Source organism: Pteropus alecto, unplaced genomic scaffold, assembly GCF_000325575.1.
Source record: "Pteropus alecto unplaced genomic scaffold, ASM32557v1 scaffold124, whole genome shotgun sequence".
Classification (NCBI taxonomy): Eukaryota; Metazoa; Chordata; class Mammalia; order Chiroptera; family Pteropodidae; genus Pteropus; species Pteropus alecto.
The window spans coordinates 525640-542269 of NW_006435779.1; the positions used below are offsets into that span (position 1 = coordinate 525640).

The following is a 16630-nucleotide window of genomic DNA, read 5'->3' on the forward strand; positions in this document are numbered from 1 at the left end:
GGTAATAGTAGAAACAAAGACATTGAGTCAGTGCTGCAGGAGCGACCTGAGACCAGGTGCCGTGGAGAACAGACACAAGCTACTTGTCCCACTGGTAGACCACCTACACCTCAACACCCTTCCTGGGTTTAGAGGACTCCCCGGCCCCACTGTAGAAGCTCTCTTTCCCACCTCCCTTGCAGCCAGGGTGGAGGCAGGGACTCTTAGACTCCTGCCTATGAGACAGAAGGTGCAGGCAGGTGACTCAGCTTCTACCAGTCAGAATCACAGAGTCAGATCAGAAATCGCAGCCGCCCCTCGAGAAAGCGAGGTCCACTCCGCAGAAAAGACTACATGCATATGGAAGAACACATTGAATCAGTGAATCAGGGAATGAAATAAAAAGAGCAGGAGAGCGGAATAATGGATTACGGAGGAAAGAAACTGCTGCTCACTACATATTCCGGCGCTGTCCCGGCAGTGCCGGGGAGCTGAAGTAGCGCGACTCTGGGCCTCCCGGCGCCCCACCCTGCGGCCCACAGGCCCCACCCCTATGCGGCCCGGCTTCCTCATCCTTTGTGACATCATGGTCCCAGCCTTCAGGAAAACAGTTGCCATGCCGACGTAAACCGAAGGCCCGGGCGCGCAGAGCTGGGAACCGCGGCCCTGAAGCTTCGGAGAGAGCCGGGGAGCGTGGGGCCGGTGGGTGCGCGCGGGGCAGCGGTGGGGTGTGCGCAGGATCGTGATGTTCTCAGGGCCGGGAGCGGGACCTTCGGGCGCCCCTCGCAAGGCCCCTTTGCAAGACTTCCTGCCTTTCTTTCCTTGCCAGTATACTTGCTTTCTCACCCACCTTGTTATCCCTCTGCCACTCCATGCCTTGTGCACCCTTGCTCTATGCCCCGACCACACATCCCGCCAATCTGGCACCCGGGTTTCTGTCTGTGGGGAGTATAGAAGGAATGTGTCTAGAAGGGCGCAAGCTTTGGAGTCAAGGAATCTCAGGTACTGACCTTCCTGACTCTGACTTTGGACACCTCGCTCGCTGAACCTCTACTTCGCTGCCTCTGCTGCAAAATGAAAAGTCACTCAATGTTAAGGACGTGTCAGGTGCTTTGATGAGTGCACGCGCTGCAAATCAGGGCGGGGGGACCCTGTTCTCGTAGAGTTTACATTCTAGGGGGAAATAGGCGATATTTTTTAAAGCGCTAAATAAGATGGTAGGTAATTGCAAAGAAGGAAATTAAGTGAGATCATATGGTGGGGTGAGGGTCGGGGGAAGGCTTCTGCGAAGGGGTGAACTTTGAGTTCAGACCTGAAGGGAGAGGACCCTTCTACCCACAGCTGGGTATGGGAGAACATTTTGGGGGGATGGAGACAGCAAATGCAAAGGCCCTGAGGCAGACCATGGTTGGAGAGTTCTAGGAACAGAAAGATTAGGCAGGACAGCTAGAATCAAGTCAGGGAAGGAAGAGAGGATAGGAGTGGGAGTGGGGGTGGGGGTGGGAGGGAGAGGCAGGGAGGGGCAGATTTTGGCCACATGGTGAGACCTCAGTAAATGCCAGCTGTTCTCAGCCACTGAGGGGTATGGGAGCTGTGGGCCTAGAGGCCATCTGGCTCAAGCACTATGTCACTCCCCAGGTTGGAACCTCCTTTAGCCGAGATCAAGTATTGCAGCAAGCCCTTGTTCTTCTGCCAGGATGTCCAAGGTCCTGTCTACTATGGTCTGCAAGGACATGACTTGCAACAGTAAGTACCAGGTTGGTGTGGGGTCTCTCAGAGAACAAAAATGGTCTTGGAAGTCTGGGACAGTGAGATCTGGACTTAATCAAGGATTCAGGTGATTCTAAATCAGGGGATGAGGCAGAATTCAGTTTTCCAGTTTCTCTAGAAACCCCATGTATTAGTGTCCTAGGGTTGCTAGAATAAAGTGCCACCACAGACTGGTGACTTAAACAACAGAGATTTATTGTCTCAGGTTTGGGGGCTGGAAGTCCAAGAAAATGTTGGGTTCAAGATCAGGGTTGGTTCCTTGTGAGGGCCATGAGGGAGAATCTGTTTCATGCTTCTCTCCTAGCTTTTGGTGGTTTGCTGGCAATTTTTGATATCCCTTGGCTTGTAGACTTATCACCTCAGTCTCTGGCTTCATCTTCATTTGGAGTTCTGCTTATGTGTGTGTGTATTCCAAATATCTCATTCTTATTAAGGACAGGAGTCATATTGAATTAGGTACCCACACTACCCCAGCATGATTTCATCTTAGTTATGCAATGACTCTATTTCAAAAAAAAAAAAAAGATCACATTCTGAGGTGTTAGGAGTTAGTTAGGATTTCAAATTTTCAAAAACATTAATTTGGGGGGAACACTGTTCACCCCATAATAGGTGTTGAGAAAGGTACCAGTGGAGGTGGGCCTCTCTGAGCTTTCCTACAGCCATGGCTACTAGACTGAGCCCAGAGGAGGTGCCAGCTGGCCCTAGGCCCTTCTGTGAAATAACCATCTCCCTGCCTTCCCAGAGTCATACACAGGCTTCCTGGCGCTCCCAACTGGAGGGCACAGAAGGAGGCTGCTGAGGTACATCTGAGTCTGCTTGGACTGAGGTGGGCAGACCAGGCAATACCTTCTACTGTGTCATATACTCTCAATCACTTTCAGCTTTTAATTTAAGTTGGTTTTGAATAGGTAAAGTATTCCCAAGGTTCAAAATTCAAAAGCATGTTCAAAGCCCCGCCTTGTGAAAAGCCTAGCCCCACTTGCTCCCAGACACCTAGTGTCTCCTCCTCGGAGGTGGCCAGTGTCACCACCAGTGTCTCTCATATCCTTCTGAGTGTGCTCTGTGCACATACAATCAAGAGTTCCTTTATACTTTTAGTGTTTGGAGCAGAATAGTAATCCCATAGTGCGGCTATATCCTAATTTATTTAACCAGTCCTCTGTTAATGGGTATTTAGCTTGTTTCAAAGCATGTGCTACTGTCAACAGTTGTCCCCACTATCATACTGTGTGAGCTTACTTGTTCTCTCTCACTCACCATACTCCAGAGGAAATTGAAAAATAAAGAAAGGCTGAAACAGGGTTACCAAAAAAAAAAAAAAAAATAGCTTTGAAGTGTTTACAGATAACAAATTAAACACACACACAATGCAACATAATTGCACTATCTCAGGAAAGCTGAAGGCTTTATAAACTATATCGATTCATCCTATAGTATCAGAAGGTGGTGATAGCGGATACCCTGTGACTTTCAAGGTTGGGTGTATTACCTACCTAGGAGGTGACATGCAACAAGAAGCCTCCCTGAGCTGAGTGGCCTGGTCTCAGTTGAGAGTCTGTACATTTGAAAGGAAACCAGGCCAAGCAAGCACTACCAAGCGGACAGACCCAGGACATTGGCAGGCCTGGCTGAGCAGGGAGCCGAGCCAGGCAGCCAAGTAAAGTTCACCTGGGCAGGGGCACACCAGCCAGGGGCTCGATCCAGGAGGATTGCTGAGCCTGAGGTCTGGGTTCAGCTGCAGGAACTGGGGACAAAGGTGGAAACTAGGAAAACTCTTAGCCCCCCAGGCAGTAAGGGGCTTGGAGACACTGAGCTCCAAGTCTAAGCCAGGTACAGATAGTGCATCTGGACCCCAGTCCTAGCCAGAAGGCTAAGAGCAAGGAAATGGATCTGGGCAAAGACTTAGCTGGAATTTGACTCAGAGGAGTGAGCTCTGGATTTGTTCTTCATTCACAAATATTTATTAAGTGCCAGCTGTATGCAGACATGCGTTCTAGGCACTGGGGATTCAGAGGTAGGTAAAACCAATGGAGTCTCCCCTTATGTGACTGGGATTGCAGTGAGGGAGGCAGGCATTGGAAAACAAAAACCAGTTTATATTTATATCAACCAAAAAGTGGTAGAAAGCAAAACAACTGGGAGCATTGAACAGGTGACAGGGTAATTTAAATGGGAGAAGTAGTCAGGGAAGGCCTCTTGGAGGAGGTGACATTTGATATCTGTCGCTAACAATGCTAAAAGATGAAAATGAGAGAAGAGTATCTCTTTTGAGATGATTGGAAGGGTTTAAGCAGGGAGAATGCCCAATTTCTTATGACTTTTATGACTAGGGGCACCATTCCCTAGGACACAGGTTTGCCCACAGCTTTCCTCAAGACCTAGGCAAGGCCTTGCCCCTGATGCAGAGGATAGAGGACATTTGATAGAGACCTTGGCCTGGCAGAAGAGCCAAGGAAAGCCCAGAGCAGGCCCCGACACTTCCAGTCAAGGATGGTGGGGATGGGGGCTGCAGGACCTGCCCCCAACTCTGTCCCCCACACCCTCCTTGCCCCACCCCAATTCAGAGCCAGTTGAGACACACCTGTCTTACAGCTAGTCCTTTCATCTTTGGGGCTCCTGACATCCAGGCCTGAACCCAGACTGAGCCTCACTGGGGCAGAGAGTGTTCATCGAGTGGTGGTATTTATTTCACAAGAGGCCAGGCTATGGGTACAGGGGTGGGAGTGGGGAGGAAGTCTCATCTCTGCTTAAGGAGTCTCACTCACCAGGTGCAGATGTTGAGCAAGCATGTGTGCTGCCCCTCAAGTCCACATTCCACATTCTGGAAGTGTCAAAGAAGGGTGTGGGGTCCAGAGAGACTTCTTAACCATACAGGTGGCCAGGCCTTTCCTCTGTGTGACTGCGGGGGTGGGGAAGGCTGGAGGCAGAAGTTGAATTTGGCAATTTTAAGAATTATGGTTTTAAGTGACTCAAACTTCACCTAGGGAGCTGTAAATTTGGGCCATCCGAAGCCCAATCTAGTGACCAGCCACATGAACTATGTGTCAGGCACTGTGCTAGCCCAGTTATTCAGTCATTTGATGTTTATTGAGCACGTACTGTGTGTCAGGCACTATGTTAGGCTGGGGTTGCAGAGGTCAATGAGAGTTTGCAGGGACGAGCAATATACAGCTCTCCCCTCAGTGCTCACTCCACTCCTGCCACTCTGGCTGCCCGTGTTCCATAGACAGAACAGGCACACTCCCCTTGGCATCTTGGCACTGCGCCAAGTAGAGACTCGGAAGAGGCTGCTATTGATGATGGAGGCCTGGAGGTTAGGAAAATAGATGGGATTGTCAGTGTTATCAGCAAATGGATGGAAATTGAAGCTGTGGGAGAGAGAGAGAGAGAGAGAGAGAGAGAGGAGAGAGAGAGAGAAAGAGAGAGAGAAAGAGAGAGAGGGAAAAGGAAAGGAAGGGAAGGGAAGGGAAGGGACGAGACAAGATGGAGGGAGAGGGAGGGAGGGAGAGAGGCGGGGGAGGGAGAGAGAGAGGGACAGAGGTGGGGGAGGGAGGGAGAGAGAGAGGGACAGAATGGCTTCGACCAGTTTGAAGAACTCTGATGTGTGGAGGACCCTGTAAAGGAGATGGAGGGAGCAGTTGGACAGACCAGAGGGAAGCCAGAACCCAGGGTAGGAGAAGGAACATGTTGAGGGGCAAGTGACCTTGAAAAGGCCTTAGTAACCTCCAGCAGAGTAAGCAGGAACATCTGGGCAGGGTCACAGACTGGGCAGAAGCCAGAATAGGGCCGGGGCAGGGGGAGGACGAGCTGAAGGGAGATAAGTGGAGATGGTGAGTTTGGCCAGGTCTGAGGGGGTGGCTGTGAATGAGAGAGAGGGACACAGTGGTCAGAAAGGGCCCTTCCAGCTGGGAAGAGTCATTACCACAACCCCAGCAGGACACTGGAGGTCCTTGCAAGTGGGGTAATTTGAGGAACTGTTATATGCCTATTGATAATGTTAACCTAAAAATAAAGGAGACTTTCAAAGTGAGAGGCAACTAGCATTTATTGAGATCAATAAGAATAGCTATTCAGGATACACTGATTCAGGCGGAAACCGTAAATAGTGTTCCAATTAGGAGACAAAGGCAATGCGTATATATGAGAAAGGGAAAGGGAACAATCACATCAATAGAAGGGAGGCATTTCTATTGGTGTAGATAGCATAACATGGTGATGTTAATTCTAAATAATGTTTTTAATTTTCAGTCCTGTAGTCCTCAGTCTGGTAGTCATAATATCTGCTTTCTTGTTATCATTGCAAACAGTTTTTAGGGGCACAATGTTGCTTAGGTCTAGTCCGAAAGTTATTTTGCTCTGTTTTTAACATTCCACAGATTTGAGGTATGACATGCAAGACAATTCCTTTGACATGGCAGCTCCTTGCTCTATTTTAAAGTAGCTCTGTCTATTACTTTATTTGACAATAACCAATGTTATGACTAGTCAGCCGTTGTGATTCTTCTGATTGCAGGACTCCCTTCAGCAATAACCATCAAGAAACTTTGGGGGAAAAAAAGGTTTACTACTTATAGGACCTGAAACTTACACAGCACACCTGGGGCCACACAGCAAAGTCACAGTTAGAGAGAAAAAAAACTTGCTGGCAGGCAGGCATGCATGGGCCTGGGGTTCTACTTTTATTGGGGTTGAGGGTGGGAGCCTAGGGTTCTAAGAGCTCTCTTTATTAGTGAATTTAAAACAGGAGTAGGAATTTAAACCTAGAGAAGGGGTAACAAACAAGTAGCCCACATGGTCAGTTGTTGAAATCAACCAAGACCTCTTAAACAGAAACATTGGTGGGGAAGGTGGCTTGGCTGTTTATCTTGTGGTGTTGCTGGCAATGTGTTTATTTGAGATATAGCTGTCTTTAAAGAGGATGCCGCTTTGAAATGGATGCCTCAGCAATAAAATCTTAAGTCAGGACCTTGCATTACAAAACAGAAAAAATCTGTCGGGGCTTATGCTACAGGAGGCCACTACGAAGGGTCTATTTAGGGGTCCGGAATCATTGAAAGGCCATGTGATGCTGGTAACTGCCAGAGCCTTGCCCACCCCGGGTCTGAGGGCAAAGGAGAGACTAGTTCCCCAACCCAAAAGGCTTGCCCATATGAAGAGGCTGACTCCACAGGGAGCAGTCAAGCCTCAGGGGATGGAGGCAGCCACCACAGTACCTGTCGAGAGGGAGCTGGGTTCTTATACCCTGACCCTTCTCTCCTTTTCATGCATCTCCTGCTTCACCCTGGCAGAAAGAGGATAAGGGACCCATGCCTACACTGAGCCCAGCACAAGGCAGGGGAGGGGGATAGGATTGTGTGATACTTAGCGTGAGTGCATGTATTTGGCAACAGATCAGAGAATTTCATGTTAAGAATCAGTCAGTAAAACCAGAATTAGGACTTGGACTCTAGTGCAAATTCAAATGAAAGTCTCCAAAAAACATTAGATTTTCTCTCTCTCTCTCTCTCTCTCTCTCTCTCTCTCTCTCTCTCTTCCACTTAGGAAGAACAGCCCTCCCCATCCTCCTAGAATACTTGATATGGTTCCCACCCCCCGCAGGTGTCTTTCTCTTTTCCAGTTACAATTAATTAGATTCTGTTGGACAAGGTTAAATCTCAGTAAATTGGTATTGCTTCCGTATACTCTAGCATCAAGCTTAAGATGGGACACAGAGCTAGTGCTCAAGGAGTTCTCAGACTTTACTGTGTGTTTAAAATACCTCAGAAGCTGGTGGGAATGTAGACTCTGACTCAGTAGGTTTGGGTGACCTGGAACTCTGCGTTTCTAACCAATTCCAGGAGATGTCACTGCTGCATTAAGAGCCTTTGAGGATCTGGAGGACCTACCTGGGCATATTTCTAGCCTGGAGAGAAAGAGAAGCAGCTCTGAAGAGCTTGAGGGCCCAGAGACAGCGGGGAAAGTCTGTGGCATGCCCTGGTACAAAGGTTGAAACCCAAATCCTCTGCTGAGATGGAGGCAGGGGGTCAAGGAAGACAGACAAGTCCTCACTGAGGTTGATGCCCAAAGCTAGGGAGAGGACAAGTGGGCTGGAGAAGTGGGAGACAGGAGGGCGCTGGCAACAGGGAAGTAAGTGTTAAGTCCCAAAGCGAAAGAGAAGGAGGGCTGAGAATGGGGTCCCACTGCAGTGGCCTGCCCCTCTTGCAGCTGGAAGGAAACTATAGCCCGAGGAGTGCAGAGAAAGTGGCTCTGGGGAGAGATGGCTTAGGGTGGGGAGGAGCAGGTCAGCGAGAGACCTAAGGGCAGCTTGCTCAGAGAACTGGCAGCTCTTCTCTGTGAGCAGCAGAACCCACGCTGTACTGTATTGGAGATTTGAAAGGTGTGAGTACATTTTGATGCCTGGAGCTCACACCAGATCTCCCACTGCCCAGAGTGTGTGTATATTTTATCACTTTTTATGAGGATGTTTTGCACCCAGCTTTTACATCCCCATTTCCAAGAGCAATGCTAATGCTTGTTCTTTTCTTTTCTGTTTTTAATTATAGCCATTCTAGTAAGGTAGTGCTTGGCCACTATTACTATCACAAGGTTTTTTATTAATTTATTTATTTTAATCAGTTTCAAGTATACAGTACATTAGTTAGACATCTATATAGTTCGTAAAACAATCGCCCCAATTGCTCCCTCCCTCCCCTGACCCTCCGCCTAGCCATCATATTAATGCTAACTGCATTCTCTATGCCATGCTCCCCGTTTCCTGAGACCAACTATCGACTACTAATTTGTACTTCTTTAACCATTCACCCCATTCTCCCAGCCCCCAATCCCCCTCCCCTCTGTTCGTCGCCAAATTGTCCACTATATTTGTGAATCTGTTTTTGATGTTTGTAAACAGAAGAATTTTAAAAATGTATTTAACCTCCAGATTTGGTATACCGTTCTAAGTAAGACACAAAACTCCGAAGCATTTCACTAAGCAAACATTAAAATGTCCTGTCAAGAAAAGATATGATAAACAGTTCAAAGTTAATTGACAGAACATCTGAAGGAAGAATATTTTCAGCAGCTTTGACAAGCAAATGAGCCAGTATCCTTTAATAGATAAAGGATCTCAAGAATCATTTAAAAACTACAACATCCCAACAGAAAAAAAGGGCAAAGGATACTAATAGAAAGAGAGAAGCAAATGGATAATTAACATCTTAAAAACAACACAATCTCATACATAATTGAGAAATGCAAATCAAAACCGAGATGCCATTTTTCAGACTGACAAAGTCCCAGGTGTGTGGGAAACAGTCCAGCTCAGCTTGGTAACACAGAGTAGCCATTGCAGAAGTTTGCAAACACCGTCAGGGTCCACCAGGAGACCTGGCTGAGTAGTGATGAGCCTTGTGCATGAGCAGATGTATTTTTTTAAACTTTTAAAAAATTGTGGTAAAATACACATAACAAAATTTACGCATTTTTAGTTTTAAGCATTTAAAGCATTTTCACTTGTCCAATTCAATGGCATTAAGTACATTCACACTGTTATGAAACCATCACTACTATCCATCTCCAGAACTGACTTCATCTTGCAAAACTGAAACTCTGTACTCATTAAACACTAACTCTCCCCATTCCACTCCCCACAAGCCCCTGGCAACCACCATTCTACTTCCTCTCTCTATGAATTTGACTCCTCTAGGGACCTCATATAAGTAGAATCATACAGTATTTGCCCTTTTGTGACTTCTTTCACTTAGTATGATGTACTCAAGGTTTATCTATGTTTTAGCAACTAAGCAGATGCATTTTAAGTGAAAAAGAGAGAGAGATCTAAATGTGTGTATGCATAAAATACCTCTGAGTAGATAGACAAAAATCTGTCTGGTCATGAGGGCTTCAGGTAAGGATTTATCATCATGTCAACACATCGAGCCTGCATTGTTAGAAAATTTGCTACATATGTGCATTGTTTTTTTAATTAAGAAAAAATTAAATTTTATTAGAGTTTTGGCTTGTTTGTTTTCAGCTTTGGTCTATTTAAATCATAATGGTGTCTTTTGATTTTTATAATATGGTTAATTAAAATTTACTCCCTGGAAATTTAACCATATAGTCACTAAGAAAGAGAGAAAATAGTAAAGATTCAGCAACCTGTGCCCAAGTTCTCCACAGGCCTCATCGTTCCTTACTACTACTTTTCCTTAACCATTATATATGCTGCTTGGCCCTGAAGGCATTTGACTGACCTTCCTGCCAGTCCCACAGGACTCTTCTCTTACTCAGTCTTCTCATACCTCATCACCCATCTAGTCAGGGCCTGGCCCTTGGTATCATATCCCCTATACCTCCCAGGCCCTCACTTCTCCTTTATCATCCCAGGTCACCCTCCCCAACGCTGGTCCAAGAGCTGCCCACCAAAACACACCTCCACACACTCTGGCAACCCCCACCCCATCTGCCCTCTGAGCTGGCTACTCTCCTGGGCTGGCATAGACTGAAAACTCCAAGCTACAAAAATTGGGGTGAGTGGAAGTGTGGGGCCTTCCCTGTGGGTATCAGTTGAAGAGAGAACAACAAAGAAATGGGATTCTCTAAGTCTTCTGGTGCAACTTTGACAGAAGCACTGGGCAGCTCAAGCAAAAGCGCTGGCAGGGTGAAAGACAGAGGCTTAGTGCCCATGACCTCTCTGTATAATGGTCTTGTGCTGCTAGGAATAAATTGAAAGGTATGAAAAGGAAGGCACAAAAAATGTGCCAGACACATGTGCTGAGACACATGTGCTAAGAACTTTTGTGGCCATTTTATTGCACAGTTCTTACAACTTTTCAGCAAGGCCAGCATGATTAACAGAGATATGGAAACTGAGGCTCAGAGAAGCCAAGTGACTTGTCAAGCCCACTCACTAGGCAAGTGAGGGCACTGGGGCTGGAGCCCTAGTATGTCTGAGTCTCTCCATGGCCTCATGTTGTATTCATAGATATCACAAAATAAGTCATTTACTTTCACTTTTGTGTCTCCCCAGAGAACACCCTGGAAAACACAGACAACGGTTCTTTTTCAATCACTGAAGAAAAAAAGAAACATGGGAAAAAAGGCAAAGGTATCTCTGGAGCTGGGAGCTGAAGTCCCAGGTGGTGGGAGGCACACTTTCTCCCTCAGGCCCAGACACCTTCAGACCTAGTCTTTAGTGTGAAGGGCAGTGGGAAATGCTTCTGTTTCCATTTAGGAAATGGGTTACTGAGTGTTCCCTGTTGGTCTAGTGGTTAGGAAATGGGTTACTGAGACTTGAAATAACAGGAATATAAACAAAGTGGGATTTTTTCCCTCCAGTAATGGGAAACATGGGAGGTAATGCAGGGCCCCATGAGGCTCTACCAATAACAGTTCTACAAAATCATCCAGGAGACCAGGTCCCAATTCTTTCTCCTATACCATCTTTATCTATAGGGCTTTCAACCACAAGGTTGTCACATGGTCACAAAATGGCTGCTGTAGCTCCAGTCATCACATCTCATTTCAGACAGGGAGAAAGACTATAGAGAAGAGCAAAACTGCCCACCTGCCAACTCAGTCCTCCCTGGGAAAAGGTCCTCCCTAGAAGCCCCACCCAATAATTTCTGATTACATTCTATTTGTCACGGGGCCATCAGTATCTGCAAGGGGGTCTGAGAAGTGTAGCTTTTCAGCTAGGCACATGGCTGCCACTTGTTAGGAAGAAGAGTAGGCAGCTAGCTGTGTGTGTACCTCATCCTCTGAGCCCCTGTTCTGTTGCTCCATACCCTGGCTTCTCAGACTCCCTCCTGGTTCCTGCACTGCCCCCACCCACCCCCAGGATCCCTGGGCTTACGGGCCAGTCTGATCCTTCTGCAGAAGTGTGCAGATGTGAGCATGTTCCCTAAGCCTGTCCTTCAGAGGCTGAGCTCCTACCCTTCAGCTCACCCCAGCCTCCCATTTCCTCTTTCTTTTAATTACAAAAATCTGAACCTGCCCAGTAGAGAGTAAGTCCAGCAAACCCACATGAACTCACATGCCAATCACCAGATTGGACAGTAGACAAGATTTTTCCACATTTGTTTCATCTATTCTTTCTCTGTCTCTTTTTTTTTTTCAGTCTTTGCCAAAATATTTTAAAGTAAAATCCAGATGTGCCATTTCATCCCTACATACCTCAATGTGCATTTTTTCAAAAATAGGGACATTTTCTTATAAGCTCACAATGAAGTTAGCCAGACCACAGAAATGTCTTCCTATAGATAATTCATTCTAATCAGGATTCAAATAAGATCGGAACATCTTCAGTCTCTTTTAATCTAGCATGGCCACTCCCCTATGTCCTTTCATCTTCTGTGCCTTTAGTTGTTGAGAAATGGTGTTAATTATCCTGTAGAATGTCTTCTGTGATATATCTTCTTCCTAGTGCTGTCATTGAAACTGTTTCTCTGTTCCCCATGTCTCCTTTAATTGGACATTAGATGCTTGATAGGATACATGTTCCATGTTTTTCACAGACTACTTCCTAGGTGGGCTGCGTGCCTCCTACCACCTTTCATAAAAAGCCCACTCATCTAGCTGCCTCACTGTTGGCCATGCTGTGATCAGTGGGTTCAAGTGGTGGCCATCACAGATCTCCACCAGCTAGTCACCCAGTACTTTCTTCTACCCATGGATGCTTGTGCTGAACTGCTCATTACACTAAGGGTGAAGGGTCTGGATGTTGGATTTGTTTTGTTTCTTCACTGAGATATAATTCATATACAGTAAAATGCAGAAATCTCAAGTATATGGTTTGATAAGTTTTGACAAATGTATACAACTTCATACCCTCCACCTATTCACCATCTGCCCTTTCCCCTAAAGATGGCCAATGTTCTACTATCATAGAATCATTTATCCGTTCTCAAACTTCACATAAATGGAATCGCTCTGTGCTCTTTTGGTTCTGGCTTTCTTCATTCAATATCATGTCTGTGAGACACATGTAGCAGAAGTCCCTTCTTTGTTGTTGCTCTGTGTATTCTATTGTGCACATATGCCAGCAATGTATTATTTTTTTCTAAAGCTGATGAACATTTAGGTTCTTACTGGTTTATAGCTATTACAAATAATACTGCTATGAATATTCTTACACATGCTTTTTGGGGACATAAGCACCCACTTCTCTTGAGTGTATACAAAGAAATGGAATTGCTGGTCATATGTTTAACTTTAGTAGATAAAGCTGGACAATTTTCCAGGGAAATTGTACCAATTCACAGTCCCACTAACAGTTGTGAGTTCCAATTGCTCCACATTCTTTTCAACATTTGACACGTTGTTGATTCTTTTAATACTACCTAGTCATTAGGATATGTGTTAGTATCTCATGTTCCCTCGTGACCAACCTGATTATAGGCCATTGATGATTCTGTATTGCGAAGTGCCTGTTTTTCTCTACTGCCCACTTTTCTATGGGGTTGTCTTTCATCTTATTTTAATGATTTCTAGGAGCTCTTTATATATTCTGGATATAAGACATTTGCTAGTTCTAAGCATTGCAGATACCTTCCTCTACTGTGTGAATTGCCTTTCTTGGTGGTAACTTTTAATGAACAAGAGTTCCAAATTTTAATGCAGTTCATTTTAACAATCCTTTCCTTACGGTTAGTGCTTTCTGCGTCCTCTTTTAAAATTCTTTGCTGATCCCCAAGTTCATGAAGATCTCTGTTTATTGTATCTTCTATAAGTTTTATTTCAATTTCGCAGTAAGATCTTCTAATTGATCTAATTGTAACCATTTTGTTTGTAGATTCTTTGGATTTTTTTGCTATACAATCATGTCACCTTGAATGACATTATTTTCTCTTCTTTTCCAATCCTATACATTAATTTCTTTTTCTAACCTTGCTGCAACATTGACTAGAAGTGCAAAGATAGGTATCCATGTCTTGTTCCTTGATCGAGAAAACATTCAAAATTTCACCTAGAGCTTTCTTGTACGTACCTGTATTTATCTCCTTTTGTGGCTGTAACAAATTACCACAACTTCAGTGGCTTAAAACAACATAAATATATTATCCTACAGCTTTGGAGGTCAGAAGTCTGAAATGAATGTTACAGGATAGGTGTGTTCTAGGACTATGTTCCTTCTGGACACTCTGAGGGAGAATCCTTTTCTTGCCTTTTCCAACTTCTAGAAGCTGACTGCATTCCTTGGCTGGTGGCCCTTTCCTCTATTTCCAAAGCTAGCAGCGTAGGTAGCATCTTCCATTCTTCATGACCTCTGTTTCTGTTGTCATACCTCTTCCTCCTCCTGTTTCTGACCCTCATGCTCCCTTCTTATAACGACCTTTATGATTATATCAAGTGCCCCATCTGGGTAATCCCAGATCCCCATATCCAGGTCTTTAACTTAATCACATCTGTAAAGTCCCCTTTACCAATAAGGGAACAAAGTCACAGGTTTGGGGATTGGGGTGTGGACATTTATGAGGGCCATTTCTCAGCCCACCCTACTTCCCTTTATCAGACTGGGGAAGTCCCCTCTATTCCTAGATTGCTAAGACTTTTATTCAAAATAAGTTTTAAATTTTATGAAATACTTTTACTGCATCTGTTGAAATGATCATATAATTTTCTCTCACATTTTGTTATAGTGTATGTTACATGGATTGGTTTATACATGTTAAACTACCTTTGCATTTCTGGGATGATTTGCTTCAAATGATTGCCATAAAAATGGGCTCATCTTCACATTAACACATTGGCTTTCTTCACATTGATGCTAAACATACCCTACTCACTTTACTGCAAATGCAAATTTTTCCAGAGCCAGTCTCCACATAGCGACTTACAGCTATGGAGCCTTGGGTGAGCTTCTTACCTCTCTTTGCCTCAGTTTCCTCATTAGGGGTAACAATGATTCCCATCTTACAGGTTAAGTAATGTAAGTTCCTCATTCTGGCCCAGGGTAATACTCGGTGCTTGCTAGCTATTATAATTAATCTTTCTGATGGAGACTAGGATGTGTGGCCCATGCACACTACCAGTCAGTTTGGGGACATATAGACTTAGTTGCCCCACCACTCTGACCCAAGCTCAGTCCTCACTATTCTGAATTTAGGGCAAACGTATCTCCCTGGGTTGCTGGCCAGGAACTGGGAACAAGAGAGAGGCGAGGACTGAGGAGGTAACTGGCTGTGGCAATTCTGTCCAGGGCCCCCTGCCCCTTTGTGCCACCCAGAGCTACCCCGCCCTCCAGGGCCTCCTCCTGGAGTTGTGTTGGACTGCATTTCCCCTCTTAACCGCACCCTGTCTGCCTTCCCTCCCCCAAAGCTCCCTATCAGCTTTTGCTGCCCCCTTCTCTTTAATGCCATTTCTAAATGTATGTTATGTCATTTCTGGGGATTGAGGGCACCCAATGGGGGGCAAAATCCATGTGCCCAGTTCACCATCTCTCATCTATCTCCCTGGCCTCCTGAGGCTGACAGGCCCTTTTACAGTCTCTCCTGGATTCTGTCAGTATCAAAGTCAGTGTGTAAAAGAAAATCATGATTAGGCATGAGACAAGAAACCACTCTCCAAATTAAAACTGCACAAGTCCTGGTGATAGTCTCCCATCCCTCCCATAGTGCATGAGCCTCTGAACCACCTCTGTCCCTCCTGTCCAGACATCCCCGATGGACCTTGGACCGGCACCATCCATGTGCCGTCTCCTCCCTGTCATGGGCCACCTCCTCGCACAGTGCAGGCCCTGCTCCCTCCTCAGAAGCCAAGCTAAGGAGAGACTGGATGCCCCTCTGACTTTCTCCCATCAGCTGGGCCAAGGAGCAGATAATCTTTATTCTCCTCATTCTGAACATAACTCAATTTTTTAAACTCTCGACTTTGACAGGATTTAAATCTTACTGAAAAATTGAAAGAATAGTGCAAAGATGTTATAGAATGTCCATGACTTTGAGCTTTTCCAATCCCTCCTCAGGACAGACTGCAGACGAAGCATCCTAGATAGGAATGTCTGAGTAATGTGCTAGGGTCTCTCTTTGATCTCTTGAGCAAGGTGGAGTCTGCCAGCTTTCTCCATTGTAAAGCTCCTTTTCTCCTGGTAATAAGTATCTTATGTGGAGGTATTTTGAGACTATCATGACTTCGAATCCCTTTAACAGCACCCTTTTTCTGTTGGTGAGGGTGTAAAATGAGACAGGCCTCCGGGAAGGCAGGTCAGCATAAGTTTCTGAAGCCTGAAAACTGCTCACTGCCCCTGGCCTCTAGTCTCCCTTCAGAAAATCAGTTCTCAAGAACCAGTCAGCAGTGGTCAGTGATGTCCTCGAGATGTCCAGGGCAGCACTATGGCTGCTACTCATGTCGTGGCAAGTGCATCCTGATGGCATAGTGCATCACTGCAGCCCTTAATATTTGCTTACAAGGTCCACAAAGAATTGGTTATTTCTGCTGATGATAGAATGGTTTTTATATTTTTAAAAGGAAGATGTGAAATTATTAACAATGTGTGTTGAAAATACTAGAAGAAAATACCCCCAAAATAGTTATCAGCAGCTGATTCAAAGTGTTTTTATATCATATTCTTTTTTAAAATTTTTAAAATTTTAATTAGTTTCAAGTATACAGTACATTGGTTAGACATCTATATAGTTAGTAAAATGATCTCCCCAATTGCTCCCTCACTCCCCTGACCCTCCACCTAGCCAATGTATTAATGCTAATTGCATTCCCTATGCTGTGCTCCCCATCCCCGTGGCCATTCATCGGCTACTAATTTGTACTTCTTTAACCATTCACTCCATTCTCCCAACCCCCCAAACCCCCCTCTGTCTGTCACCAAATTATCTACATTTGTGAGTCTGTTTTTGATTAGTTTGTTCTTTTTATTCCTTAGATCCCGCATATAAGTAAA

At 45.3% G+C, this 16630-nt stretch overlaps 1 protein-coding gene across 1 annotated transcript in view; it reads left to right on the top strand.

The window, feature by feature from the left end:
* Positions 1-282: 282 nt before the first annotated feature.
* CFAP100 (cilia and flagella associated protein 100) overlaps positions 283-16630 on the top strand; it is a 45733-nt gene continuing 29385 nt past the window's right edge. The window contains exons 1-3 of the mRNA XM_025046476.1: positions 283-681; positions 1618-1725; positions 10763-10840. Coding sequence (XP_024902244.1) covers positions 1677-1725; positions 10763-10840 — 127 coding nt within the window. The 5' untranslated portion in view covers positions 283-681; positions 1618-1676. The remainder of the gene's footprint in view (positions 682-1617; positions 1726-10762; positions 10841-16630) is intronic.